The sequence below is a fragment of the Alligator sinensis genome, unplaced genomic scaffold, assembly GCF_000455745.1.
Source record: "Alligator sinensis unplaced genomic scaffold, ASM45574v1 scaffold38_1, whole genome shotgun sequence".
Taxonomy (NCBI): Eukaryota; Metazoa; Chordata; order Crocodylia; family Alligatoridae; genus Alligator; species Alligator sinensis.
In genome coordinates this window covers 1,444,592-1,471,297 of record NW_005842179.1, presented here as the reverse complement: position 1 = coordinate 1,471,297, position 26,706 = coordinate 1,444,592, and the positions used below count along the sequence as shown (strand labels likewise).

The 26,706-nt window shown below is 43.8% G+C and overlaps 1 protein-coding gene across 2 annotated transcripts in view; it reads right to left on the bottom strand.

Moving 5' to 3' along the window:
- The window catches only part of FRK (fyn related Src family tyrosine kinase), a 97,926-nt gene that overhangs the window by 47,477 nt on the left and 23,743 nt on the right, over positions 1 to 26,706 (bottom strand). For both annotated transcript variants that reach the window (XM_025207054.1, XM_006026172.3), the window contains exon 2: positions 8,782 to 8,903. In XM_025207054.1, the coding sequence (XP_025062839.1) occupies positions 8,782 to 8,903 (122 nt within the window). The remainder of the gene's footprint in view (positions 1 to 8,781; positions 8,904 to 26,706) is intronic.

Here is a 26,706-nt window from a genome sequence, read left to right as displayed (position 1 = left end):
TCCCCCTCACCACTGCCAGGCTCTTCCTAATGCAGCCACCAAGAACCTGCACCCAGGCTGCCCTGTGTCTGGCTCTACGCTCTCACCATTGCCCCACTGGGCAGCCCAGACCTGGTAGTGACAGTGATAGAGATTCAGGGCAGCCCGGTGCAGGCTCTGGGTGCCTGCAGCAGGAAGGGTCTGGCAATGGCGAGGGGGAGGGACCACTTTTCCTCGGTGCTGAGCATCAGTTTCTGCCTGCATACCACTATTGCCCAGCACAGATGAGTCTGGAGCAGGCATGGGGCAGGCCAGGTCAGAACTGTGCGCACGGGTTGCCACCAGTACTGTGGGGCCTGGGCCAGTGGCAGTAGCAGCTAGAAGGAGCCACTGCTGCCTGGGCTGCCTAGAAAGGAGGTTCAGCTGCAGAGCTGCCCCAGCCCTGCTGTGTGCCCAGGGTGTGGCAGGACATGCCACAGCCAAACACTGCCTGGGCCAGGTGAGACTGAGGGACCCATGGGCCAGATAAAGAGCTTCCATGAGCCAGATCCATCCCACAGGCCATATTTTGCCTACCCCTACACTAGCACATGCTTGTCCCTATGGAAAGGGACAGGGTGGCCCTTAGACTGAAGTCTGAAGGCAAATAAGCATCCTGAATACCCTATATCCATGCAATTTACTGAAGAAAGGTATGGCTTCTTTCATTGAAGGTTTGATAACAGGCTTCTTTCACTGAAGGTTTGATAACAAATAGATCTGTGTTTTAATTATATGTATAAAATAATACATGGTAACAATATATCTGGTTGGTTTCTTTTTTTAAAAAAGAACAAGATTACATTGCCATTTAATACAATCTATCTTGTAGATGCCATTATCCAAGGGAAGAAGAAAAAAGGAAGCGAATCCTGCTATTATTGGCAATGACATTCAATTAAATTGAGCACATCTAAATTATAGCTTTTAATTAAAAAGAGACGATGCCTAAAATGGCACCAACATGTTTAAAATTTAATACATTTTACACCAGATGATGGAGATATCAACATAAAAGTTTCACCTACAACATGTGCATTTTTAAAATGGAAATATACGTTTTAAAAATGTCAACCAGTTTAATTGATAACAATGCATCCCACTGGCCTATCTACAATTTGATGCGTTCCTAGTTCAACCTTTTTTAATTCTAATTCATATTTGCCATTTACGAAATATGATTTTTTTCCACAGTGACATCTTTAAAAATGCCCATCTTTTAAAATGAACGTTTTATTTCCATTTCCAATAAAGACCATTAGACTATCCCTCTATTTTTGAGTTCCATATATTTTACATGCATTGGTGAGGAATTAGCAGGGAACTCTTATTTTTTTTAATCATGGAGGCTTGGAAAGAAACCTTTTTTACAGGTTTTTGATTATTCAGTTACTTCAGATGCAATACTTGGGCCAGGGAGCTAAAGAGATTAACATAACCCTGTCGTTGTACAACTTTATACAATTAAACAAAATTTGAGGTTTCACACACAAAGATACCACAACCTGCTTGCTCTCATGGCAAACATCCACCATTACATTTTTTAATGCTTTTATAAAGATACAGAGGAAGACAAAAAACAGATAAGCCTTTAGATACAAAGCATTAAAAGAGGCCCCTGTTTAACTATATTCCTTATTCCTTTTTTCATTCAGCTGGAGAGTTTTTTTATAGAAGATAAAAAACACGTTTTGACAGTCTCTTAGATTATATTAATAATAAAAGTATTTTTTATTGGGGGAAAGGAAGAAAAGTTAACTGAACTGGATGGACTACATCTGAGAATGCTGAGGGAATTGGAAAGAGTCATTGCAGGACCATTGGCAAAGGTATTTGAAGTCTCATGGTACTTAGGAGAGGTCCCAGAAAACTGGAAAAGGGTCAACACGGTGCCAATTTTTAAGAAGGAGAAGACGGAGGATCGGGAAACTATAAGCCTATCAGTTTGATCTCAATGCCGGGTTAAATTTTTGAAAAATTATCAAGAAGTCCATTTATGAGAGACTAGCAGAAGGCAGGATGCTGAAGAATAGCCAATGTGATTTTTGTTGTGGGCAGGTCATGTCTGACCAACCTTGTCTCCTTCTATGATCAAGTAATGAACCACTTAGATGTGGGAGATGCAGTTGATGTCATATACTTGGATTTTAAAAAGACCTTTTATATGGTCCCCAATGACGCTCTTATAAAAAAAAATGGGGATTGTTGGCTGGCAGAGTCCATGGTCAGGTGGATTGGAAAATGGCTAAGAGGTCAAACCCAAAGTGTGTTAGTGGATGGGTCTGTATCGTCTTGAAAGGAGGTGGCCAGTGGTGTCCCACAGGATTCAGTTCTTGGCCCCATGCTGTTCAACATCTCTATCAATGATTTAGATGAGGATGTGGAAAGCGTGCTGGCCAAGCTTGAAGAAGATACTACATTATGGGGAAAAGTGGTCACTAGGCGTGTGTAGCAGGGCACTATGGTGCCTGCTACTGAGAAAGCTGGGAAGACTCCTCAGGTGCCGGTTGCTGAGGCAACTAGAGGGAGCTAATGATCCACCCCTGCCTGGCCAGCTGACAAGAAGGGGCAGGGCCTGGCTCCTATATAAACCACAGGCAGGAGGCCAGGGGGGAGGTCTTCGCCAGCAGCCAGAGAGGAAGGAGCTCCCCGAGCAATGATGCGAGAACCGCAGGTACAGCCCAAGCTGGGTAAAGGATGACTGCTATAAGCTGGGCGGCTTTAAGTTATATTATAGCCTAGGGGCTTGTGTTTTGTTATGTTGTTTATAACCAGAGGTTTGGGTGAGGCTATCAGGGGATGGAGGAGGCCTCATAGGGGACTCACACTAGTGTGGGGACCCCAGCACCAGTGAGGGTGCAGTATTCGGGGTGTATAGACCCCAGCCCCAGAGAGGGGCAGCTGAGAAGCCCCAGAGAAGGGGGCATTGTGGAGAACCCCCAGTTCGGGCGTGGTGAGCCCCGGAGGAGGGGGCAGCATTACTGAGGAGCCCCGAGAGAGGGCGGCATGGTAGAAAAGCCCTAAGAGAGGGCATCATGGTAGAAAAGCCCCAGAGGAGGGCAGCGTTACAGCAAAGGCCCTGAGACCGGGCGGCATTACAGAGAAGGCCCGAGAGAAGGGCAGCATTACAGAGAAGGCCCAAGAGAAGGGCAGCATTACAGAGAAGGCCCTGAGAGAGGGCATGGAAGGAGGGAGACAGAGAGAGACTGAACAACGTCTATTCCATCTGCGAGGCTTGGGGTGTGGTATTGGGGTGGTAGGAGCCACGCATAGCCCATGAGGCTTAGGTACAGGGTCAGAACCTTATAGGAGAGACCCCAACATACCCAATAGGATCGGTAGTCTCCCGCTCGCAGACTAATAACATCAAGATGTGGCAGACGAGATTAGAGCGGGACAGCAGAGGTCCAAGAGGGTTCCAAGGGTGCCCCGCGTAAAGCACAGATGATCCGGAAGATGGCACTGGGGAGGGCGACCTGTCACAGTGTGCACCTATAGAGATTTTTTGGGCCAATATTGATGGCCGATTTTTAACAATCCATAAAAGCTGATACCGATCCAATTGCTGATATGCAGCCAGGCAGCTTGGAAAGCAGCATCTAGCTGGTAAGTCTGTTCTGGTGGAAGGGGTAGAAGAAGGGAAGGGTCATGGGAGGGGACAGACAGAAGCCCGTGCAGTGATGGAGGGAGTGGGAGTGGGGCTGAGACAGGGGCAGGTGCTGCCTAGCCTGGGTGGGGGAGGGCAGAGGGTGGGATGGGGCCACAAGCGGCTTGTCTGGTGGGGTGCAGGGAAGCAGGGGCTCCCACTGCTGCATGTACCTGGGGAGGGCATGGGGCATGTGCTCTCAGATCTGCCCACGGGGTGAAGGCAGGCTGCCACTGTGGGCTGGGACCAGTGTGGCACCAGGCCCTTCCCAGCGGGAGGCTGGGCCGGGCTGTGCTTGGGGTGGGTGGCAACAGTGCTGGGAGCAGAGCTATGTGAGGGGGGGAATTTACAGCCACCCCAACCCTCCCTCTCAGCACCACCGCCAACAGCACTGAGTGTAGCCTGGCTCTGCCCCCTTGCCATGAAAAGCCTGGTGCTGCCGCAGCCCCAGCCTGCAGCAGTAACCTCCCCTCACCCCATGTGCAGATATGGAGGTACACACCCCCCATGCCCTCCCAAGGTGTGTGTAGTGGCAAGATCCACCCCCACCCCCATATACTCTCCAAACAAGCCATTCATGGCTCCGTCCGCTGCTCCACCCTGGCTGTGCAGTGCCTGCCCCTGCCCTTGCCCCACTCCTCTCTCACAGCAGGGACCTTGAATTGCTGCCCCCCTTCTCTCACAACAAACTTACCAGCCAGACCTGGCTGCTCTCCACACTGCTGGGCTGTGCTCCTTACCACCTGCATTCTGCACTGCAGCTGCACACATGCACGGGGCATTTATTGGCTACATTATCAGCCTCATCAGCCAAAAAAAGCCAATTGAAAATACTGTCAATTTTCCTTATATCAGTGCCAATCTGATATTAGACCAGCGCATTAGCGCACCTCTAGTGGTCATGCTACGAGATAGAATGTGGATCCAAGCAGACCTGGACAAGCTACAAAAGTGGGCAAAGTGGAACTGGATGCAGTTCAAAAAGGATAAATACAGAGTGCTTCATATGGGGAGAAGTAACCAGCAACATGAATATAGGTTAGGACAGGGGTGGGCAAAATGCGGCCTGTGGGCCAGGTGTGGCCCACCAGGCCATTCTATCTAGACCGCAGGACCCCTAAAAAATTTAGAAAATTAGTATTTATCTCCCCCTGGCTGCCTGTCATGCGGCCCTTGGTGGCTTGCCAAAGCTCAGTAAGCGGCCCTCCGCCTGAAATAATTGCCCACCCCTGGGTTAGGAAGAGATGTCCTGGCCAGCACAATGGCTGAAAGGAACCTAAGGGTTATGGTTGATGACAGGATGATGCTGTAGTCAACAGAGTTAATAGCATACTGGGCTGCATTAGCCGATGCACCGTAAGGAGGGCTAAGGAAGTGATACTTCCTCTCTATTTGGCACTGGTGAGACCCCAACCAGAGTACTGTGTCCAGTTCTGGGTGCCTCACTTCAAAAAATATGTAGAAAATCTTGAAAGGGTCCAGAGAAGGGCCACAAGAATGATTAAGGGCCTGGAGAACAAACCTTATAAGGAGAGATTAAGGGATCTTGGACTGTTCAGCCTGGGGAAGAGAAGACTGACGGGGGACTTGGTGACCGTCTATAAGTATGTAAGGGGTAAATATAGAAAGCTGAGGAAAAAAACTGTTCACTAGGGTGCCCCAGGGGTGGACAAGGAGCAATGGCCATAAACTGTTAAAGGATGGTTATAGGTTGGATGTAATGAAAAACTTCTTTACAGTAAGGGTGACCAGAATCTGGAACAGATTTCCAAAGGAGGAGGAGCAGTTCCCAACTTTGGAAGTGTTCAAGAGGAGATTGGATAGATACCTTGCTGGAATCATTTGATCTCAACAGTATTCCTGCCCAGAGCAGGAGGGTTGGACTTGATAATCTTTCAAGGTCCTTTCCAGCCCTTAATGTCTATGATTCTATGAATTGGGTTCAAACTTGTTGCTGGAGTCTGATCTGAAAAAACGCAAACAGAGGAGATGAAAGCACAGCAAAGAGAAAATATAATTTCCATTTCTGGTGTTAAGCATTATAACCTCTCTTCTAGAGCAATACAAGGCACGGCACATGGTTTTGTCAGCCACTCTGGGACCTGGCATATAGGTACCAGAATCACATTGGTTAAGACAATGTGGGCATGTCTACATGTACATTAATGTGCAGTGGTTACTGTGCATTTAGTTACTACCTGTTATTATAGGTACTAAGCTAAATGCACAGTAACCAGTGCTACTGCAAAGTAGTGCTGGTGCATGCATTTTAGGTAATGCTAATGCACAGTAGACTAATTCTACTGAGCATTACCATAGGTTTTGCCTGATGTGCTAATGTGCAGTAGAATTAGTCTGATGTGCATGTGGTGTCTTGTGTAAACACGTCTTGTGTCCTGTGTTTTGCTGCCTCTTTGATCACAGGCTTATAATACTGTTGCAAAGTAAATAACCAACTAAACCAGGCTTTTATTAAATACTAGTGAATTACCCATTAAGAATAAAAGGGGAGGGAGATGGGGGAACAGAACACCACCACCACCTCCCAGGCTCCGCATCTGGTCCCAGGCCCCCCCGGCTCCAGGCCTTTGCCCACTCCCCCACCCTGCGTCTCTGCACTTGGGCAGAAAAGACTGCTGGGGTCAGATGACCCCAGCAAAGTAGGCATCAAGATGCTTTTTGAAGATTGCCAGGATGGGTGACTGGGGAGGCTGTTCCAAACCCTCAGCACTCAACTTATAGAGAAGTTTTTCCTTATGTCCAATCTGAAGTGATCTTCAATTAGTTTGTGCCCATTGTTTCTTGTCTTCCCCTGGGGTGTCTTGGTGAACAGATGCTCCCCCAGGCCCTGATGTATGCTCCTAATATACTTACAGGCTGCCACCAAGTCCCCTCTGAGTCTTCTCTTCTCCAGGCTGAACAGTCCCAAGTCTTTCAGCCTCTCCTCTCATGACCTGCTCTCCAGATCTCTAATCATGTGCATGACCCTCTTTTTGACTGTCTTGAGCTTCTCCACATCCTTCCTGAACTGCAGTGCTCAGACCTGGATGCAGTACTCCAGCTGCAGTCTCACCAAAGCCAAGTAGAGCAGGAGAATGACATCCTTAGTCCTGCTCAAGATGCATTAGTAGATGCATGTCAGTGTTTGATTCACTCTGCCAACTATGGCATTGTGTTGGTGACTCATGTTCATTCTGTAGTCTACTGTGACCCCCAGGTCACATTCAGTTTTGGTGCAGGCAAGTGTAGTACTGCCAAGCCTGTAAGCATGCTGCGGATTATTTCTCCTCAGATGGAGCACTTTACATTTATCCACATTAAAAATCATCAGACTAAGATCCGTCCACCTCACAAGCCAATCCAGGCCAGCCTGTATCCCAAGCTTGATCTCAAGTGTGACCACACTTCCCCATAATTTGGTGTTGTCCGTGAACTTTGCCAGTTTGCTTTTAATATCCAAATCCAAATCACTGATGAAAATATTGAAAAGCACTGGTCTGAGTACTGAACCCTGAGGGATGCCACTGGCCACCTTCTGCCATGATGACGCAGTGTTATCTATTAGTACCCTCTGGGTCCTGCCTCAGAGCCAGTTACTTAGCCACTGGACTGTAAAGTAGTTGAGGCTGCATTTTCCCAATTTTACCATGAGGACATCATGGGAGACTAGGTCAAAAGCCTTTTTGAAGTCCAAGTATCTAACATCAACCTCACTTCCCCTATACAGGTGGCAAGTTATCTGATCATAGAAGGAAATGAGGTTGGTCAGGCATGACCTGCCTGCAATGAAGCCATGTTGGCTGTCCTTTAGAATACTGCCTTCTGTTAACCTATCAATGATGGATTTTTCATAATTTTTTTCCAGGATTTTATCAGGGACTGAGGTCAAACTGATTGGCCTGTAATTCCCTGAGTCTTCCTTTCTCCCTTTCTTGAAGATAGTCACTACATTGGCCTTCTTCCAGTCTTTTGGGACCTCTCCCAAGTGCCACAAGTCTTCAAATCACTTTGCCATATGTTGCACGATGATGTCAGCCCATTCTTTTAGCAGTCTCTGGTGTAGTTCATCCAGTCCTGCTGACTTGTAGATATTCAGCTTCTCTAGGTTTTCCCCCACAAGATCTTCTCCAACTATGGGAGGGTGATCACCCCCCCCCCGCCTTGATCATCCTGTATCCTGTCAGCAGGCTAACACTCGTGGATGAAGTTCCCATGGTGTCACAGTGAAATTAGCCTACCATCTTCTTCCTCAACCTGTGCTGTAATCCACTCCAGTAACAACAAAATGCTTTACTATGAAATGAAGTATTTGGAACAATCCCAAAACAAAAAAACCCCCCAAAGAATCACTAGACTGTTTGTGAGCAATGTCTGATTTGTGGCAGGAAAACTGCGGGAAAATCCAACATGGAATAATGATACCCATTAGGACAAGTATCTTTCAGAACAAAATGTGTGTGCACATGTGTGTGCCTATGTGCATGTAAAACATTTTATTCCCTTTCTGGTAGTCCAGTCTTTTATGTAAGAGTTTTATCATGAAGCCAGTTATATGTTTTGAAGCCAGAATAATGGACTTTGAGTGAACAAAGAAACAAACCCGCCAACAGAGATGAAACTAACTTTTTTGCTGAAATCTGATCACATGTTTCTGTTTGTACCTATGCAGTCCTCTGTCACAAAAAGATCAATATAAATTCCAAGGACATATTCTAACAGAAGTTCTTCTGTTTTCATAACCCACTTAGATCTGCCGACATGTGTTTAATTTTCACTGTGTGTACCCGTCAGTGATTAGTCTACAAATGTAATATACTTTTGGTTTTTAATTATGAAAACAGTTCAATTTCAAGGCAGCTGGAAAAATGAAAAGCAATAAGTACAAAAAAGTTAATTTCTATTCTATGCATATTAATAAATAAAGAGCTATAAAATAAAAAAAGTTAGTAGAGCCTACTGGTTCTTGCCAACTTTTCTTTTATATATCTCCTGGGAAGAAGAGATTATTACAGAGTTTAATTTCACTCTCATTCACACAGTTTATCACTTGAGAAGACAGGAAAAAAATAGGCTAAATGAGAAGCTCTTAAGACATTTCTTCAGATGAAAACGAATACCTGAAAGTGAGAATTCTCCTTTTAAACTTTCACTTTCTCGAATTAGGAAGGCTCCTTTCTGGTTTCCGGGGTATAGCAGTTGTTTCTCTGCATCTGCTCGTTTGATTGAGCCAAAAAACCATCTAAACAAGGGAAGAAAATAATAAAATTAATTTACCAGTCAGTAATAATTACCTTAAGAGACAGTTACACTCTACTATGCATACAGCCTGGCATATGTTTTTTTTTTTTGCAAATAAATGAAGTGGTATTTTGATAGCATTTTTATTTGGTCACTGAAAAGAAAACATCCTCATGTTTTTAGAAACTGTGACCTGCAACTCTGGAAAAAAAAACCCAACTCAAACATAATGTAGGTCAATGTCAAAACTCCTATTAATTTCCATGGGCCCTAATTTCACCTGTGAGAGAGAGCTCTTATCTTAAAACAAGACTCAGCAAAATATCTTTATATAGCTTTTTAAAAATATTTGGTGTCAAATCCTATTTGATTTATACAAGGATATATATATTTATCAATAACCTTATTTTATATTTGATTCATTATATTTGTACTGAATTAAACAAACTATTTTTTAATGAACTAAGTTATATTGAAGAGATTCTTTACTCCTCCAGCTCCTACTTAATTTACAAAATGACTGACTGGGAGTAATTTCAATCCCACTGCTGTTAAATATATGTGTAAAAGCAGTGTCTTTCTCATATCAGTGAAAAATCTTGAACATCTGTTTATGGCCTACAAAAATCAGCTCACTTTACAGTAGGTGTATACCACTTCACACATGCTAACACCTCTGATTTACAAACACTGTGCCAGCAGCATTGTTTCAGTTGGAACTCTGAAAGTGAAGGTTAGCTAATGTTACTGTTTTCTTTGATACAAGAATTAACCTGACAAAGAAATAAGTTGATTATTCAGTATTCTCAGCCAGAGCTGTTTTGTTCCTGGCTAACAGAATAACCAAACTCTGAGATCAGCCCCATCTCCCTTTGAACTAAGAGTGACGGATAGTTATCCGAATTGTGGAATGTTTATCCATTTGGGTTACCAGGAAGTCCTTTTTAATTCATTACTGATAAACCTGATATGCAAATGACCAGAAAAAATCAATGTATTATGTGACATATAAGTTGCTCACTCCTCTATTGAATTGTTTTGTCTACTACCAGTGATAAAGCCAGAAATAGTTATCAACAAATTACTTTTCTGGGGAAAACTTAACAATTAACATATACAATACTGCTGTAACAGCATTTGGCAAAAAATGCAAGAAAAATACACACTGATTTGAAGAGAACTCTCCAGCCCTTCTACCACTAGTTGACAACAAAAAGACAGCACTAACCATCTGCAATAAATCACACAACACCATCACCCTGGAAAATTTGAGAAAGGCTCAAAGAGAAATGCAAAAGGAGGTTGGGAAGCATGCTGAAAATTTTTGGCTGAAACTCTGCAATGATATTTGGAAAGCAGCTGACGCAAGCAATAGCCACAGAATTTATGAAGGTTTCAAACTGGACAATTGGTCCAGTTATGAAGAAAACAGCTCCACTGAAAGACTTAAGTGGAAATGGCATCACTGATAAACAAAAACAACGTCAGCACTGGACCGAATACTGTGGAGTTCTATTCCAATGAGACTGAAATCAAACAAAAAACTCGAAGGATTATCACAGTTCAAGGTTATGATGGTTTTGGACAACGAGCCTACCTTAGAAGATTTGCAGAAAGCCATTAAATTGATCCTGGAGAACAAGGCATCCAGCAATGACTTGTTGCTTGCTGAAATCTACACATGTGCCAAAAACAGAGTACTTCAAGAGTACTCCATGAAGTTATACTGCTCTGTTGGAAAGAGGAAGCAGTACCACAAGATTTCAAAGGTGCTTGCTTTGTATAATTATACAAAACAAGGGAATTAGAAGTGACTGTGATGACTATAGAAGTATTTCCCTGTTGAACATCAGAAAAGTTGCCAATTGCTTTGTGTTCCATAGGCTGGAATCTCTAGGTCAGTGGTTCCCAACGCAGTGCCTGCAGGTGCCATGGTGCCCCGCGAGGTTTATTCAGGTGCCCTTCATTTTCAGGATCAGTAAAAATCATTATCCCAATAAAAAATGCTGTCACTGCTGGTTGACCTCAGAACAGCAACACTTCAAAAAAAGTTTCACAGTCCATACGCAATGGCCACCAAAATGGGACTGAGTCAATCTGATTGATGCAGTGATGGAGTGGTGCTTACTACTCCCTCCCCAAACAAAACTATGTGCATGAGCATATCCAGGATTCTAAATTCTAAACTTTAATATTCATATTCACTCCCGCTTCTTTATCTTTTAATTTCAAATGTGCCCTTGGGCACACAAATGTTGGGACCCCCTTCTCTAGGTGAAAGAATTTATCCTGAAAGTTAATGCAGCTTTTGTTCAGGATGCTTCACCACTGATATGGTCAAGCAACTGCAAGAGAAATGTAGAGAAAAATGAATACCACTGTAGATAGCCATCATCAATCTGATGAAGGCCTTCAACAGATAGACAAGCTTCTTTGGGTAAATCTGGGGTGTTCCCCCAGACTGTTGAACATCATTTGTTCATTACATTAAGGTATAAAGGCAACTGTAGTGTATGAAAACAAAGAATCAAAATGCCTTTGACATCAATAATGGGGTGAAACAAAGGGTGTGTCTTAGCCCCAGTTCCCTTTAACATCTATTTTTCATTCCTACTGCTTCATGCATTCAAAGACAACATGATGGCATTTATCTTTGAAACACACTAGATGGATGTTCGTTTAACATTGCAAGGTTAGAGCAAAAACAAAAGTCGAAGAGCTGGTTCTAAGAGATTCCCTGTTTATGGATGATGCAGCCTTGATTGCCCACAGTGAATCTTCCCTGCAAAATTTCTTGGGATGATTTTCTGAGTCATGCAAGAGCTTTGAGTTGACAATTAGTCTCAAGGACACTGTGATCATGTACCAAGGGGGGTGGCAGTATCTGACATCACTCTGAGGGGTAAATCTCTTGGCACCATTGAATGCTTTTGTTACTTGAGTTAAGACTGAACGGACTAATAGATTCAGAAAAGCAGCTATGAATTTCCAGCTATTATAAAAACATGCATGGAATAACAGCAAACTATCAACTAAGTACTAAGGTAAAAATGAAAATCTATGAGCCTTGAGTTGTCTGTGGCAGTGTGCCTCTTCAGGAGTGGTTATGAAGCCCCTGGATTCTCTGCAGCCCTCAATTCCTGGGGGCAACGACCCCTTTAGTCTCCCACCATGCCTTGATGTTATTTGTATAGGAGGGAGGCTGCCTCAGGGCTTCCCAAATTACCAAGTGCATGTAGCCCTTGCCATATGGGCTAATTGAATGGCTCTGTTCCATCCCTACATCATCCCCCATGCCTCATTGATGTTTTCTTCCTTCTCTGCGGTTCCTCGGCCCCCTTTGGTCCCACACTCTCAGCCTCTCCATAGGCTCCTAGACCCTCGCTGGTCCCATAGTCTCAACCTCTCAATTTGGGCTCCAGACCCCTCCCTGGGTACCTAGGGACCTCCTCCTCTCCTTTAGTTCCTCCCCAAACCTCCAGATTCCTTCTTGCTGTGCTCTCCAAGCTGATATTCTAGAGCTTCAGTCATCCTGCTCAGGTAGTTTTCTCTCAGCAGACTCCAAGATGTTATTGCTGGCTCCATTCAGGTCTGGCCTTATATCCCACCTAAGCCTAGACTTCCTCCAAGGTCAGCTGACTCCATAATCGATCCTAGCTGTACCTGCAGGCTACCTCAGTCCTAACCTGCCTGCTTCTTAAAGTAGCAGGAACACCAAGCCTCCTGCCACACTGCCATCCCTGCTTTATGGTTCACAAACATGGACTATATATGCTAGGCACATCAAGATTTTGAGCAGCTTCCACCTAAGATGTCTGTGTAAGACCTTGAAAATAAAGTGGGAAGACAAACAAACAGAGAGACGCTGGAGTGTTCAGGACTGACACACTTAGAAACCACTATCAAGAAGAGGTTGTCATGGATAGGCCATGTCTGGAGAACGGGGGGCGACCACATCCCGAAGAATATTTTGTACACCTCTAGAAAGCAAGATCACCCTCTATGGCAGTACAATGATGTGTGCAAAAATGGTATGAAGTCATTCCACATCAATGTAGAAAGATGGAAGGAAAACGCAGAATCCTGTCTGATCTGGAAAGAACATCTGGTACTGGTTGCAGCACAACAGGAAGCTGCTTTGATCCAGAGGATGAAAGCAAAGCGAGAAAGAAAGCAGTGTGCTGTAAACTTGGACTCCAGCTCAGGCAATACATGGATCTGTGAAACTTGTAACAATCTGTGTTGTTCTGGAATTGGGCTTGCCAGCCATAAGCGGATTCATCAGGCACCTGACTAGACCTCTTATGCATACACCATGGTCCAGAGGATCAACAGTTGCCTACTGATACCAGTGAAAAAGTTAGAAATAGTCATCAACAAATTACTTTAGTACCTGGAATGGTTAGAATTATCAACAGGAAATAAGGAAATAAATTAGAGCACAAGATGAAACATTCAAATGAGAATATTTTGCTTGTTTGATTGAGAGTATGAGCAATATTTCAAGAATGAAGAACTAAAAGATGACATACGTAGATGTATTTGGCCACAGTTAAACTGCATATTTGCTTTGCTTAGTTATAACAATGCCTTAAGCAATTTTACACGCCATAAACGTCTCATCTCAGACAAGCTCAATAATATTTCAGGCCTCCGATTTTTCAATACTTTCGATGAAACTGCAAGTAAGGCAAAAACATTGTTTTTTTCCTTATAGTAATAGAAAAGTTACATATGCAGACTCCTATAGCTAAAGTACTATAAAAAAAAGTCAGATAAACAGTAATGCTCAATCCTGGGCCTGTAAACCAAATCTGGCCTATGGGGCCATGTCAGCCAGCCTGCTGGGCCTCCCAAGGGTCTGCAAATTTGACAGCAGGGAAGCGGTGGCAGCATTAATTGCCGTTCTCCTCCTGCCATGTCCAGATCCATGGGGAGCCTGGCAGGCCAGACAGATTGCTAGATTGGGTATGTAGTGTTGAGGTATTGTGGGACTGAAATCCAGCGCATATTGCTGTGCCAAGGCAGTGCAGGTCCTGAACTGGGCACATGGGGCTAGGCTGAGATAGCATTAGGCCTCATCTGGGCATGCCAGTGTACCGCAGTGTAGGGCCCAATCCAGCCATGCCAACCCCACAAGGAATACAGCCTGCAGGCTGGCTCCACACCCCTCATCTAGCTGGCAGAGCTGAAAGGTTGGGCACCACTGAGCTAAAAAATCAAAAATGGCTCCATAAAGGAAAAAGCTCCCCTGTAAACTACTCCAAGAAGACCTTGATACTTACTTGGCAAAGGAGATTTTGAATAATTTTCTGTAAGCTGTCAGCTATTTTAAGTGCTAGAGATAGAATGATTCTTTAGTTACATGTACTCTGGAAAATAAATGAATCAATAAATATGCAAATCCACTGACAGAAACACTGATCAAATGCATAAGGGGAGGACAACGTACTAATTCAATCCACTACTCAAAACTCATATAAAATGTAAGCTGTCCCAGTAAATAAATTAGGACCTCACTGAACAATATAAAACTTGTTCCAAATAGAACACAGCCAAACCATTTAAAACTACATTTTTTTCAGATAAGTGAACTGATATGTCTCTGTCAAATCTATGGACAGTATGAGTCCACTCCAGTAACAGTAAACAAAATAAAATTATATGTTTTAGGAATAAGACATTAAAAGAAGAGTTAAATGTCATATATATTTTTTTCAGAGAAAAGTGAAACTTCCCTTCAAGCTCTTAGAAGAGCATATTTTGGCTGGCGGTCTAAATAACTACTATTATAAATCTAATGTCTTATAATAAAGACAAATCAAGCATAGCTTGTGAAGAAGAGAGAAAAAAAAAGAAAACCAAGTTGGTCAGGAAGCTCATTTGTATACTTCTCCCATTTCATATTATCTATATATAAATGCACACACTATATTAAAGCATTAAAGTAAAAAAACATAATAATACAAAGTACTGCATATGTAAGAGGAGACCAATTTATGGCTCATTTGGGAAATACAGCTTAAAATTCCATTAAGCCTTTGTATGTAAAATCACAGCCATAACAGTACATTAGCAGAGACACTGATTTGGAAAATCAATTAAAATCCAAAATAAAGTACTTGATTGCCTACAAGTTAAGTGTCACAATACCTAACATTTAGACATCTGATCCTCAGAGCCAAACCCAAAAATAAGCTGCTTGACTCTGTAGCACAGGGAGAAGTTAGGCATCTTAGTAGGGCAATCCCAAAAATTTACACTCTAAACAGGAAACCATCTAAAGCTAGCCAACAAGAAATTTTGAAAATGGAAGTATGTCCAAATTCCTGCCACTCGCTTGTGCTCAGAACTGCAAGGAAGTCGCTTTTTTTATCCATTTGGGATCCAGAACTGGAATCCTCCCCTCAAAACAGTCATCTACAAATATTTGAATGAATTAATCAGTGCACACTCTTAAGATTCAACCAAAAGCGATGATTGTGCAATACTTAAACCACTTGTCCAAGAAGTGGAAGACCTGGACTTTGTTCTTTCCCAGCCTTCAGGGTTTCAAATCCACATCACCTACCATTCAGAATGGCCTAACCAATAGATTAAGTCTGTCTCAGAGCATTCTCAAATTTTCATGATGAAGCTGAAACTGTTGGAAGACATTATGCAGTAAAGATTCATAAAGCTGGAAGGAAAGCAAGACAGAGGAAACAAATATTATGTCTAGTGGTTAAGTTGGGAACCTTAAAAGAAGTCCTTAGTGCTGATCCCTGCTAGCAAGTTTCTCTTTATGATTACTGGGAGTGGGAGGGGGCATGCCTTGGTGTTTTTTTGTTTGTTTCTTATTGGTCTTTGTTTCTTTGTATCTAATGGCCATTTAACGTAAGATATATAAAGAGTGGATAAAAAGACCAGAACCACAGGATTTCACCTTCTGAGCTGGTGCCCTAACCACTATATTACATGGCCATACTACCTTCTGTTTGATCTCCATTGGCTCCATTCATCTTACCCAGTTTTCCAGTTTGAACTAGAAGAGTGAAGGATTCTCATAGGACAGGAGTTGGCAACAAGTGGCCCAGGGGCCAGATACAGGCTGTGGAGCCACTGGATTTGGCGGTCAGAGCCTGAGGGTTTTGCCTATGTCTGCATCTGCATGGGGTTAACCAGTGAGGAGCTGTGTCAGAGTCTGGCAACATCCAACTGAGCACTTGCTGCTGCTGCCCCCTAGCCTCCCCCTGGCTGCATCATGGGTGCAGCTTCCAGCTGGTGGGGAGCTGCACTGGGGCTGGGCAGCCAGAAGCTGCATCCACACTGCTACTGCTTCTCCCTCCCCACTGCCACCCAAATGCAGGGCTGAAGCTGCAGCAGCGCTGACAGCTTCCAGCTGCCTGGCTCCAGCAGAGCATCCCACCAGCTGGAAGCTGTACCCACCTGTTCCAGTGAGAAGCCAAGGAGCTGGGAGAAGCGGCAGTGGCATAAGCACAGCTCCCAGCTGCCTGGCCCTGGCACAGGTGCAGGGAAAGCCCTTGCCAGAAGCCACCCAGACCATGTCAGACTTGAACTTGACTGTTCCAGTTTGTGGAAGGTTGAAGATAAATCTGATTCTTCTCAGGATAGAGAGGAAATTAAACCAGGTCTCTTATTTTCTGAGTGTAGGCTCTAAGCCACAGGCTATTAAATAGAAGGTAGAGCAACTCTTCCTATCCAGCTATGTTTTAAAGACAAAACCATCACACCGACGTTTTGTAAAAAGCCCAGCCTGCCAATGTGTGTTAGGCATGCTCAAAGCACTCCTATCAAATAAAACCTGGCAGGGTGCCCCCCTGCCTGGCTCCTGTATCTCAAGGGAACTTAGGCAGGAACCTAAGTACTCAGGCTGAGGTTGCTCTGGGTATGGATACAGAGAGCTACAGGCTCCCGGGTGTCATAACCCAAAGGTATGATTTTGTGTGTGCTTCGGCACTAGAATTATACCCGCCAAATTGCAGCTTCGTTGCACGGTACAGTTTTCTGCTGCAGAGGAGAACCCCGGTGCAAGGAAGAGTTTCCCACCTATTTGCAGCTTCCTTTGCAGGGTGCATTGCTCAAGCTGCAAGAGAAATGCACGGTGCAAAGGAGTTCCCACCACCCGCATGCAAATTGGTTCCCCACTATTGGCTAGTTCTAAATTATTCCCACGTGGCGGCTAATGATTGGCCTGTTAGCCGTATAAGAGGCTTGAGCGGTTTCCACCCAAGCCGAAGAGGACTCCATATTCATCTCGTGGGGACTCTGGGTACAAGGCAGAGTAATACAAACCCTGTGTGAGATTCAGAGGAGTTTGGCGACCTGATCCATCGCCCACCTCTTCCCGTCTTCGAGCGATAATTCTTTATAAGACGTATCTATGAAGTTCCTATTTTGGTGGCGCGCTTGTCCAGAGCATCCGGAGCTCTGTTTCTGTGGAGCCTAGCAAACTCCACGTGACCGTTCGTGTTGTCTTTGTCTGTAACTGCAACTCAAGCAAGTTTTCCAGCCTGCACCGCAACCATCTCCGGTGTAAGTAAACAATCTTTAAATCTACCGCTACGAGTCTGTGCCTAATTCTAGCTTGACGCGCCTCCTCTCTCCGACCCCTTGTGCCCGGGCTGCTGGCCACAGCCCATGTGCAGCACGAAAAAGGGCCCAGCTTGCGCCTGGCCCACACACCGGGGAACTTGCAGGTCTTGTTCAGGTCAAAAAGAGAGGCAAGAAATGACTATAGGTACCTGCAGGGTTAGGCAGCTCCTGAATGGGAGATGTTGGTGGGGAGGAGTGGGATTATGATTTTGGACCTATATCCCATTTAGTGCCTATGTCCTTAAATGTCCCTTTTAATTCAGTAGGTTTAAAACATGTACTTAAAAATCAGCAAACATGTAAGTGCTCTTTTGGATAGGGCTCCAAGTTCCCAGTTCCTTAACAGGGGCAAGTATTTATTTTAATCTATAGATCTTCTTGAGCACATCTACAAGTGCATTAATGTGCTTTAGTTAATGCACATTCAATCTAGTACCTCCATTGTGAGGTATTAGGAAAAAGTGCAATAGCCTGTCTTAATGCGCATTAACTGAAGAGCACGGTTTTTAAAGTGAAGCTTAATGCACATTAGCCGATTTTAATGTGCATTAACTAAACAGAATTTTTTTTAGGGCATTTTTATATGTGCTGTGTGACATGGCACTGGGAACTTTAATTAGCAAGCCACCCGCATTGAAAGTGCCTGTCTGTCACATGTATCAGTGTCCTCCCATGCACACCCACACTGAAAAAATGGCGGCAAGGTGCTTTGAAGTAAAGCTCATCAATCATGTTTTATTTCAAAGCGCCCTGCTGCCATTTTTTTCAGCACAGAAACATGCTGGGACATTGGCACAGGTGACATGGAAGGCTGCTGGAGCACATCAATTTGCACACTCCGATTAATCGAGTCTGCTCCGACATGCTGGATTTCCAGCATGTTGAAGCAGGCTCTGTGAACATGTATAGGAAGGAGCCTCTAGTGATGCTTTAATGTGCAATAAAATAGGCTAATGTGCTTTAAAGCACACATGTAGCTGCGCCACTTCTGTTTGGGGAAATACACTTCTGCAATTTATGATAATTTTAATGGGGCTTTAATGTGTATAAGTAATCAGGGGCTTAATACCAAGCATAATAATTTAACACTTTGGATCACTTTTTTACATTGCTGTTGGGACACTTCATGTAAAGCAATGTGACACCCTTATCTATTGTATGACTGAATGCTATTGCAGGGGACTGGTCATGATGGTTCAGAAAGCCCCTTGTATCTCTCTTGTAGCAAAGACTCTCAGGTAAATATGGAATATTGTGGGCTCTGCTTCAATGCAGCTTAAAAGCAGTTGATCCTTTAAAAGAGTAAAAGAAATAGGCTGGAGACATGGGCTACAAAGCAAGCATCTTTTACAAAGAGAAATGTATCAGGTGCATTCCTTCACCATGAAAACTGTATGATTTGATTAACGTAATTCAGGAAGAGTTGTGTGCCAATGGAAACCCTCCAATCACCTTTCTTAATGCCAAGTTGAATAATATTGCTAGAAAAGGGATCCAAACAGAGTCATTGGGTATACTTTATTACCATGTAATACCAGGTATGATGTCAACAATTAATAAAATAATCATATATTATCCTCACCCCCAAAGAGACAAGTTTAACTGAGATCCACTTTAAGTTCTTACGAAATCATACTCAATTTAAGTACTATTTTCATTATAAACGGATATATATAAATTCCTAGGATAAATCTCTAGGGGCCCATTTAAAATTTTAGTGATTTAAATTGTGTGTGAAAGGCTTTTAGTATTTTGCATCAGCTACAATTGTGCATCTTAGAGGAATGTACACCCTAGAGAGGGTATTAGCATGTCAAAGTAATTGCTTTGCATGAGAGGAGGCTCTGAAGGAAAGGAAGATGAAATCAAAATTGTATTCATATCCTCAATTAATCCCTAATACTTTTTGAGCTCAAAGTTTACATGAAAGTTTTGAAAACAGCTCCCTTCAATAAAAGAACAAGGTAAGCCCTGTCCATTAACTTTCTAATCAATTCAATTTGCTTTATTGGCACCTGACAGTTTCATTTCACTTCAACTGGCAGCTGAATCAGTTTTACTTCCTCTAACAATTTGATTTTGCTGTGGTGCCAGCTCCAGGTATAACTTGCATTTCTCCCTAGCTTGGATTGAATGAAATGAGACTTTCAGATCAAGCTAGCTGACCTTAAATCACTTGGGTGTATTAACTTTAGTTAACTGTTTCAGTGATGACAAGCCCTGAGGAGAATTAAAGATGGAGATTTGCTAAAAATTATGAAAGTATGGTGTCCCGGAGATACTGAGAAGAGGGACCGGGAAGTCCCACCCATGGGGCTCAGTGCGGGAAGAAACATGAAAATAAAGAAAGAAATACAAAACAACTACTTACCTACAGGAGGAGCGACACCGGAGGATCGAAGAAAAGAGCCCGCACGGTTTACAAGCAACTTTATGCAACTAAAGCCAGTGGGTGACGTCACGAAGATGCACCAACCAGCAGGGATAAAAGCAGCCACCAGCAGTAAGGTGGGGAGAGCCAGTGAGGAGGCAGAGGGCACCCATAACGACCCCAGGAATAGAGCTGGCCAGCTCAAGGAGGTCTCAGGCTTAGAGCATGAGCCAGCTAATTATCCTTCCCCCAAGGAGAAAAGTGGGGCACAATAGGGCATGAGGCACATCCACACTGGAGAGGTGGCCATGTCAAGATCTGGCATCCCGCCAGAGGTTGGTATAAGACTGTGTAGGGGTGTAGGGGAGGTGGAGCCCCACAAACATCCCACAAGCAGAATGATCATCCCTAAGGGGACCTTCAAGGCCAAGCCCCACACTGACATAACATTCAAAGACGTGGCAGGTGAGTTCGGGGAAGGCCAGAGGGACAACCAAAGCCCACCTCGGACAGTCCACGAAGCTAAAGAGCATACGTCCCTTTCAGTTCAGGCCAAGGCAGCACGCGAGCGGGCATTCAAAGCCAGGCAGGTGCAGATGGGAATCCCCACAAGGACTTTATAACATATTTGAAGGTAGGTAGATAGGTATAAATTTTGGTGCCCAGTATAAATGTATGTTATATTGTCACAATATGCAAATAGATCTAGGATACTGAAAGATCATGCAAAAATTAGTTTGAGTAAAGAAAAGATTTTAAGGTATATACAATATAAATATATAAATTACACACTATTACATCTCAATCTCCCCCATTATATATATCACTACACATACACACCATATATATATATATATATATATTTATTTATTTATTTATTTATTAATATATAATGTTAAAAAAAATATGGTTGCAAATTTAAGACCTGCAAAGTTAGGAAAAGCCAGTCTTCAGTTTACCTATGCAATATTAATGTGGCACCTTGGCATGTATTTACTATGATACCATCTTTAATTACCCTATTCTCCTTCCTCATTCAGTTCACCAAATGGTTGCTGCTTACTGAATGAGCAGCTATTCAGTATTTTGTTTTACTTTTTTTGTATAGCCCTGCACATTATTACTGCACACTATTCAAAACATGTTCTGAATATAAATTTGTTGAATTATTTGAATTATTAATTTCCTCATAAGCTCTATCACAGGGCTCATCACTACTAGATCTCAATGCACAAACATAATTATTTTTACAGTAATCCTGTAAATCAGTTTTACAGAAAGGGGCATACATAGGCAGGGACTAAAGCATTGAGAAATTAATATCAATTAATTATTTTGGATGTCCAAATGGAAATGATTGGGTGTGATTTTGGGTGTCCAACTGGAGATGTCTAAAACCTAATGTTTTAGAGAGTTTAACAGCAGATAGTACTTTGTCTGTTCAGAGCACAGCTCCCATTCACTCCAGCCCTGTCCCCACCATGCAAGCAGAGAGCAGGGGAAAGCTAGTCAGACCGCAGCTGGGGCCCCCGTGCCTATGCCTGAGGAGAGACAGCAGAGTTTATTTCCCCTCCCTGCCCCTCTTCACTTGAGACACTGCTCAGGCCAGTGTCTGGCCATGCCTCCCCCCTCAGGGACAAGGCTGGCAAGGGCTGCTTCCCCCCCGCCCCACTCCCCAGCACAACCCATCTGAGGTCTCTGCAGGCCAGGGTGGGGGTTTAAATTAAAACCCTTCCCAAGCATACTTAGCATCCTGTTGGCGGGGGAGGGGGCTGGCCATGCCATGCCGCCCAGGTCAGCTGCTGCAGAAGGGAAGAGAGTGCCCACTATAGTGCTTCCCAGCTTCTAGCCTGAGCCACTGCAGGCCTGTGTCTGCATTTCCAGAATCAAAAGTGATTGTATATTCACTTTCAAATTGGTTCAATCTACTCAGGTTAGACTAACCTGCAAAGATTGAATCAATTCAGGCTCAGGCTTTTTTAATGTCCGTCCCTGCATGGCTCCCTAACGCCCTCAGTTATTTAGTATACACCTTCCAACTTCTGCAACAAAACAGGAGTCCTACAAATCACATACATGACCTTGATCTATTCTCTGACAAACATCCATCTGATTTACTCATCAGGAGCGAGGGGGAAGAACAGCATCTGATCACATAATTAAAGAATGTATCATATGTCTGCATAAGGGTACCAAATTAATATTTGTGCAGGCAACCTTAACTGTGGCATTTTCTAGCATGTGAGATCTTGTCTACTTAATCTTAACATTCTGTTATCAGAAGCTTTTTAAATATAATTACCAAACTGCTCACTGAAGTTAGGAGTTGAAAAAAAATCCTGGAAACTGCATCATACACACCCATAGTGATTCCCATGTGATTTCATCAGAGTGAGAACACTAGATTCACAACATAGACCTTTGGCATTTGACTTATTAAAGTAACTGATAGCGCTAGTAAGTTGTTGGTATTAGAAAAGTTCCTAGAAGCAAAAAAAGAAAAAAGTCATATCAGATAGTGTACTGGCAGGGAGGGATCCGGGATTTCCCAAAGCAGGGTGCAAGAGCAGCAACCTACATTTCAAGGGTGGCTGCACCCCTAGCTCTCAGCCTCCTCACCCCCACTGATGCAGGCAGAGTGCTCTTGGGAGGCTCCAAGGTGTTTTTTTTAAGTCCCTAAAACAGGTGAAAATCCCACTTCTCCTCCCCCTCTCCCCTCCCCAGCCTGCAGCAGTTGCTTTTCCTGTTGTTTCCTGCAACACACATGTAGATGCTGATGGGGCTGGCTGGGGCATGAGGGTGCTTCAGGGCAGAGGCTGCCAACTGGCTAACCCCATACTATAGCACCCTCATGCCCCAACCAGTCCATCCACAGCACACTGAGCCAAGGTGGTGCAGCTCTGACTGGCAGGAGGCCCAGGGGGTCAGCCTACCAGGCTGGGCCTGCTCTGACCCAGCTCAACATGCTGCAGAAGGCCCAGCTGGAGCATGAGGGTGCTTCAGGGCAGGGCTAGTTTGCAGGTAGTTCCCACACTGAAACACATTGAGCCACTGCAGGCATGTGCCTGAATTTCCTCAGTCCAGAGAGAATGTCTGTTCAGTTACAAACTGGTTCAGCCTAGCCAGGTTAGACTAACCTGAAAAGATTGAATCAATTCAGGTTCAGGCTTTTTGAACCTCTGTCCCTAGCCAATACATGTGTGGATGCCCCAGCCAACCCTGTCAGCATACCATGTGCCATGGGTCCGTGGGGCTGGAGTCTGTGTTGTGGAAGATGGGATGTGGGAAATTCCTGCTTGAGCAGTGAGCAGCAGGGAGTGGGGGGGAGGGGAGGGCAGGGCAGGGGGAAACCAGGCAGACTCTACTGTGTCTGCAGTCTCTACCAGAGCTCCAACAAGGGAGCAGAGGGGAGGGGCCAGCTCTGCTATGGAGTAGAGAGCCCTGCCCAGCCCAGCGAGTATGCCGGGAGGGATGCTGGGGGTGTCTGGTTAATCTTTAACCAGCAAGGGGTCTGGGACAGACAATGCATAAACTGGTTTGAGCCAAATCAGTTGAGTCTGATACTACATTCAGCCTGGTTTAACTCAAACCAGTTTCAGCTATTTTCAAACTGGTTTAGGTACACTGAACATCTGTTTTGTTACAGGTTTAAACCAGTTTCTGATTACTTAAATCAGTTAATGTGCCATGCCTGCCCTATTGTGGCAAAGTAAATAACTTCCGCAAGATACTACTTGTGTCTGGTAGCACTATCCTATGGTAGAGTTAATTAAGTTACTCTGTCCTAATACCAGTGCATGTGTAGATGGTGACATTTTACTGCAGAGCTAATTAGTCAACTGCATAGTAAACATCCTGTATAGCCACACTCAGCATCTATTATGCAACCAGGTTATATCAGATCACTAAACCCCAGTGGGGGAAGTATTTAGAACACAAGGAAAAATAGTCTCTATACTCTTGACTTTATTACCAAGCTCTTCTGCAGACTCCAGCAGCTGCGAACAATAAATGTAACTAGGGTGGCCATCATTGAGGGCAATCTGGTTGTCTTCTTTCCTCTATTGATACAAAACCTGGCACCTGTATGTCCTCTATTTTTCCCTTGAAGAGAAAAATAGAGGACATACAGGTGCCAGGTTTCATATCAATAGAGGACAGAGGGGACACAGTAGCAGAAAACTGCAATGTCCTCTATGGTGGCCACCCTATTTGTAACCCTAAGTTGGAATATGCTTAGTACAGACAGAATATTTCAAGAATTTAGCTGTTAAATTCTAAAATGTCTTTACTGAGCAGGTGAAAACTGATTTTTGAGTCTTGTAACATGAGGCAGATTTTATGGAGATGGCAAAAGGCACAATTCTAATACAAATGTCAAATCCCTGCTTCAAAGCCAGGGGACACAGAGCTTTTCAACAAAAGAGTTGAAAGTATATCTTGGCACATTCAAAATAATTTCCCCCTAATATTTTTTTCTGAACCACTTTTGCTGAAAGGTTATAAAAACAAACAAACCTGTGAACTAGCACAAAGCATGAAAAAATTTAATATAAATAGTAAAGTTACATGCAACTGAAAATAGGGTCCTTTAATGGAATGTGTTGGGCACCCTTAACTATGAGGTTCATCTTGAATTGTTATGATATAATATTGTCTTTCAGAAACCATGTACTGTTCTTTGAGAATTAAGAAGTAACCTTGCAAGGATTAAAGTACTTATGAGGTGGAAAGTTAAGAAAAAAATTCGGCAAAACATTTAGAAATCGCTAACTGCTTCTGAGGAGGCAGCTTAAGAGATGTGCAGGCTGTTACAGCTTTCCTTGGTGAATCTGACTTTAGAATGGGAAAAATATGGAACAAACTACAGACGGCCAAATGGTTCGTATTACACATTATTTAATCTATCTCACTTGAGTGAATTTGAAAAGATAATTCTTAGGAGCAATGACACGCACTCCTTTATGTAAGCAAGATATGCCATAACAAAGATGTCCCATTGGCAACAGACCCTGCATGTTTCCACTGTGCAGCAGCACAGGGCAGCTGAATTCACACGTTGTACTCCTGTCATAAAGGTAAGTGATCTAGCTATAAGGTAGCATGTAGTGGGGAGTTTTTTTTCAATTTATAAACCTTATGTCAGTTATTAAACTTAATTGTTGGGATACAGGAGCAGAGCAAGGAGGAAAAGCAAGAGAATTGAGTTGTTGATATTGAAGAAGGACAGAAGTGGATAAGGAAAAGAAAGGAAGAGAAGAGCAAGGAGACTACAGGAAGAAAAGTGGGAGGGAGGGGTCTTCATAGGAGGGAGGCAGCAGACGGTCAAAGCTGCCATCCAATTAGAGAAAAGGAAACACTTTCTAAAGTACAAATGGAAAAGAGCTGGTCTGATGACACTGCCTGTGTCAAAAGGGTCATTGAATATGTCGCTGGTTACTGCCACTGCATTTGCTCAGAGGATCATTCTCACAGAGCTGCCCTGCCCCAGGAGGTAATCCTTGCATCAGAGATATCACTACTGCTCAGTATGATTTCCTAGCATCAGTCTTACTATTCCATTTCCAAAGGTCATCTCAGTTTCAAGGCTGTACCTACTTGTAGTTCCCTAGAGAATGCTTCATCATTCTTTCCTTACACCCCCTCATACATTTGTAGGATTAAGTAACCTACAACATAACACTTTGCCTTCACGAGGAAAATCATGAAGTAAGCAGCAGCAGGTAGAGCTAAGCTAGTGTTTAGTATGCTTTAGGCAAAATTATAAGCAATAACAGCTTTCTATGCCACTTACAAAATTGTAAGTAAAATTTGCTGAGAACATTGAAAAAAATATCTAATATAGGCATGACTTGAGATAAGGATTCATTTAAATTACACAAAAAAAGCCATGCAGATTAGGTCTGATCTCTTAATTCAAAAAGCTCTTTAAGTCTGAATAGAACCAGAAATTCAAGTTTTCAGAGATAGTTCTTCAGGTCAGAATCACTTAACCTTACTCAAACACAATAAATACACTTGGTATGTAAAGATTTGAGTCATGCCTATTGTTTAGTTTTACACTTCTGAATAACTTAATTGTTGTGAAAACAAATAGGCAAGGTCCACATGTTTTACATACAGCACCTTGAGGTGCTCAGCCACTTCCCCTTTTAGAAAAGGTCAATCCTTTCCCTAAAGTAATCTTATTTTAGTTACAAGTTGGGAAACACTGAAACCAGAAAAAGAAAGTAAGAAAAAGGTAAGTTATTTTCCTCCCTAAACATACAGGGCTAGATCTTCCCTTGATACAAATTGGTGTAGCACCATTAAAACCAACAGGGCTGCACTCAGCACTGGCCTTAGGGGTGGGCAATGAGGATGACCACCCAGAGTGCCATGGTCCAGGGGTGGGGGTCGCCAAACACCCCACTGCCCTGGCCGATCCTCACCCCAGGCAGGATGAGGGGTGCCCAGCCCAGCTCAGCAGGGGCCAGCTGAGCCCAACTGTCACCCCCACTTCCATGGGGACCCCTCATGTACCCCTGGCTCAGTCATGTGGGGCAGCATCCCTGCCCTCCCCATTGCCCCAAGATCCCAGCATGGCATGACATGTGGAGGGGAAGGTGAAGGGAGATGAGGTGAGGGCTAGGCCAGCCCTGCTGCCTCCTAATTGACTCCCAACTTTCCACTCCCCCCTTGCACAAACTCACCCTTCCCAATTGCTGGCTCTGTTCCACTTCGTACACCCAGTCCAGCCCACCCTGCACCCTATGGAACATGGAGCAGGTAAGTACTCCACTCCAGTGCCCACTACACCACTCCCTGCTGAGGAAGCCCCAGGTCTATACAAGGCTCA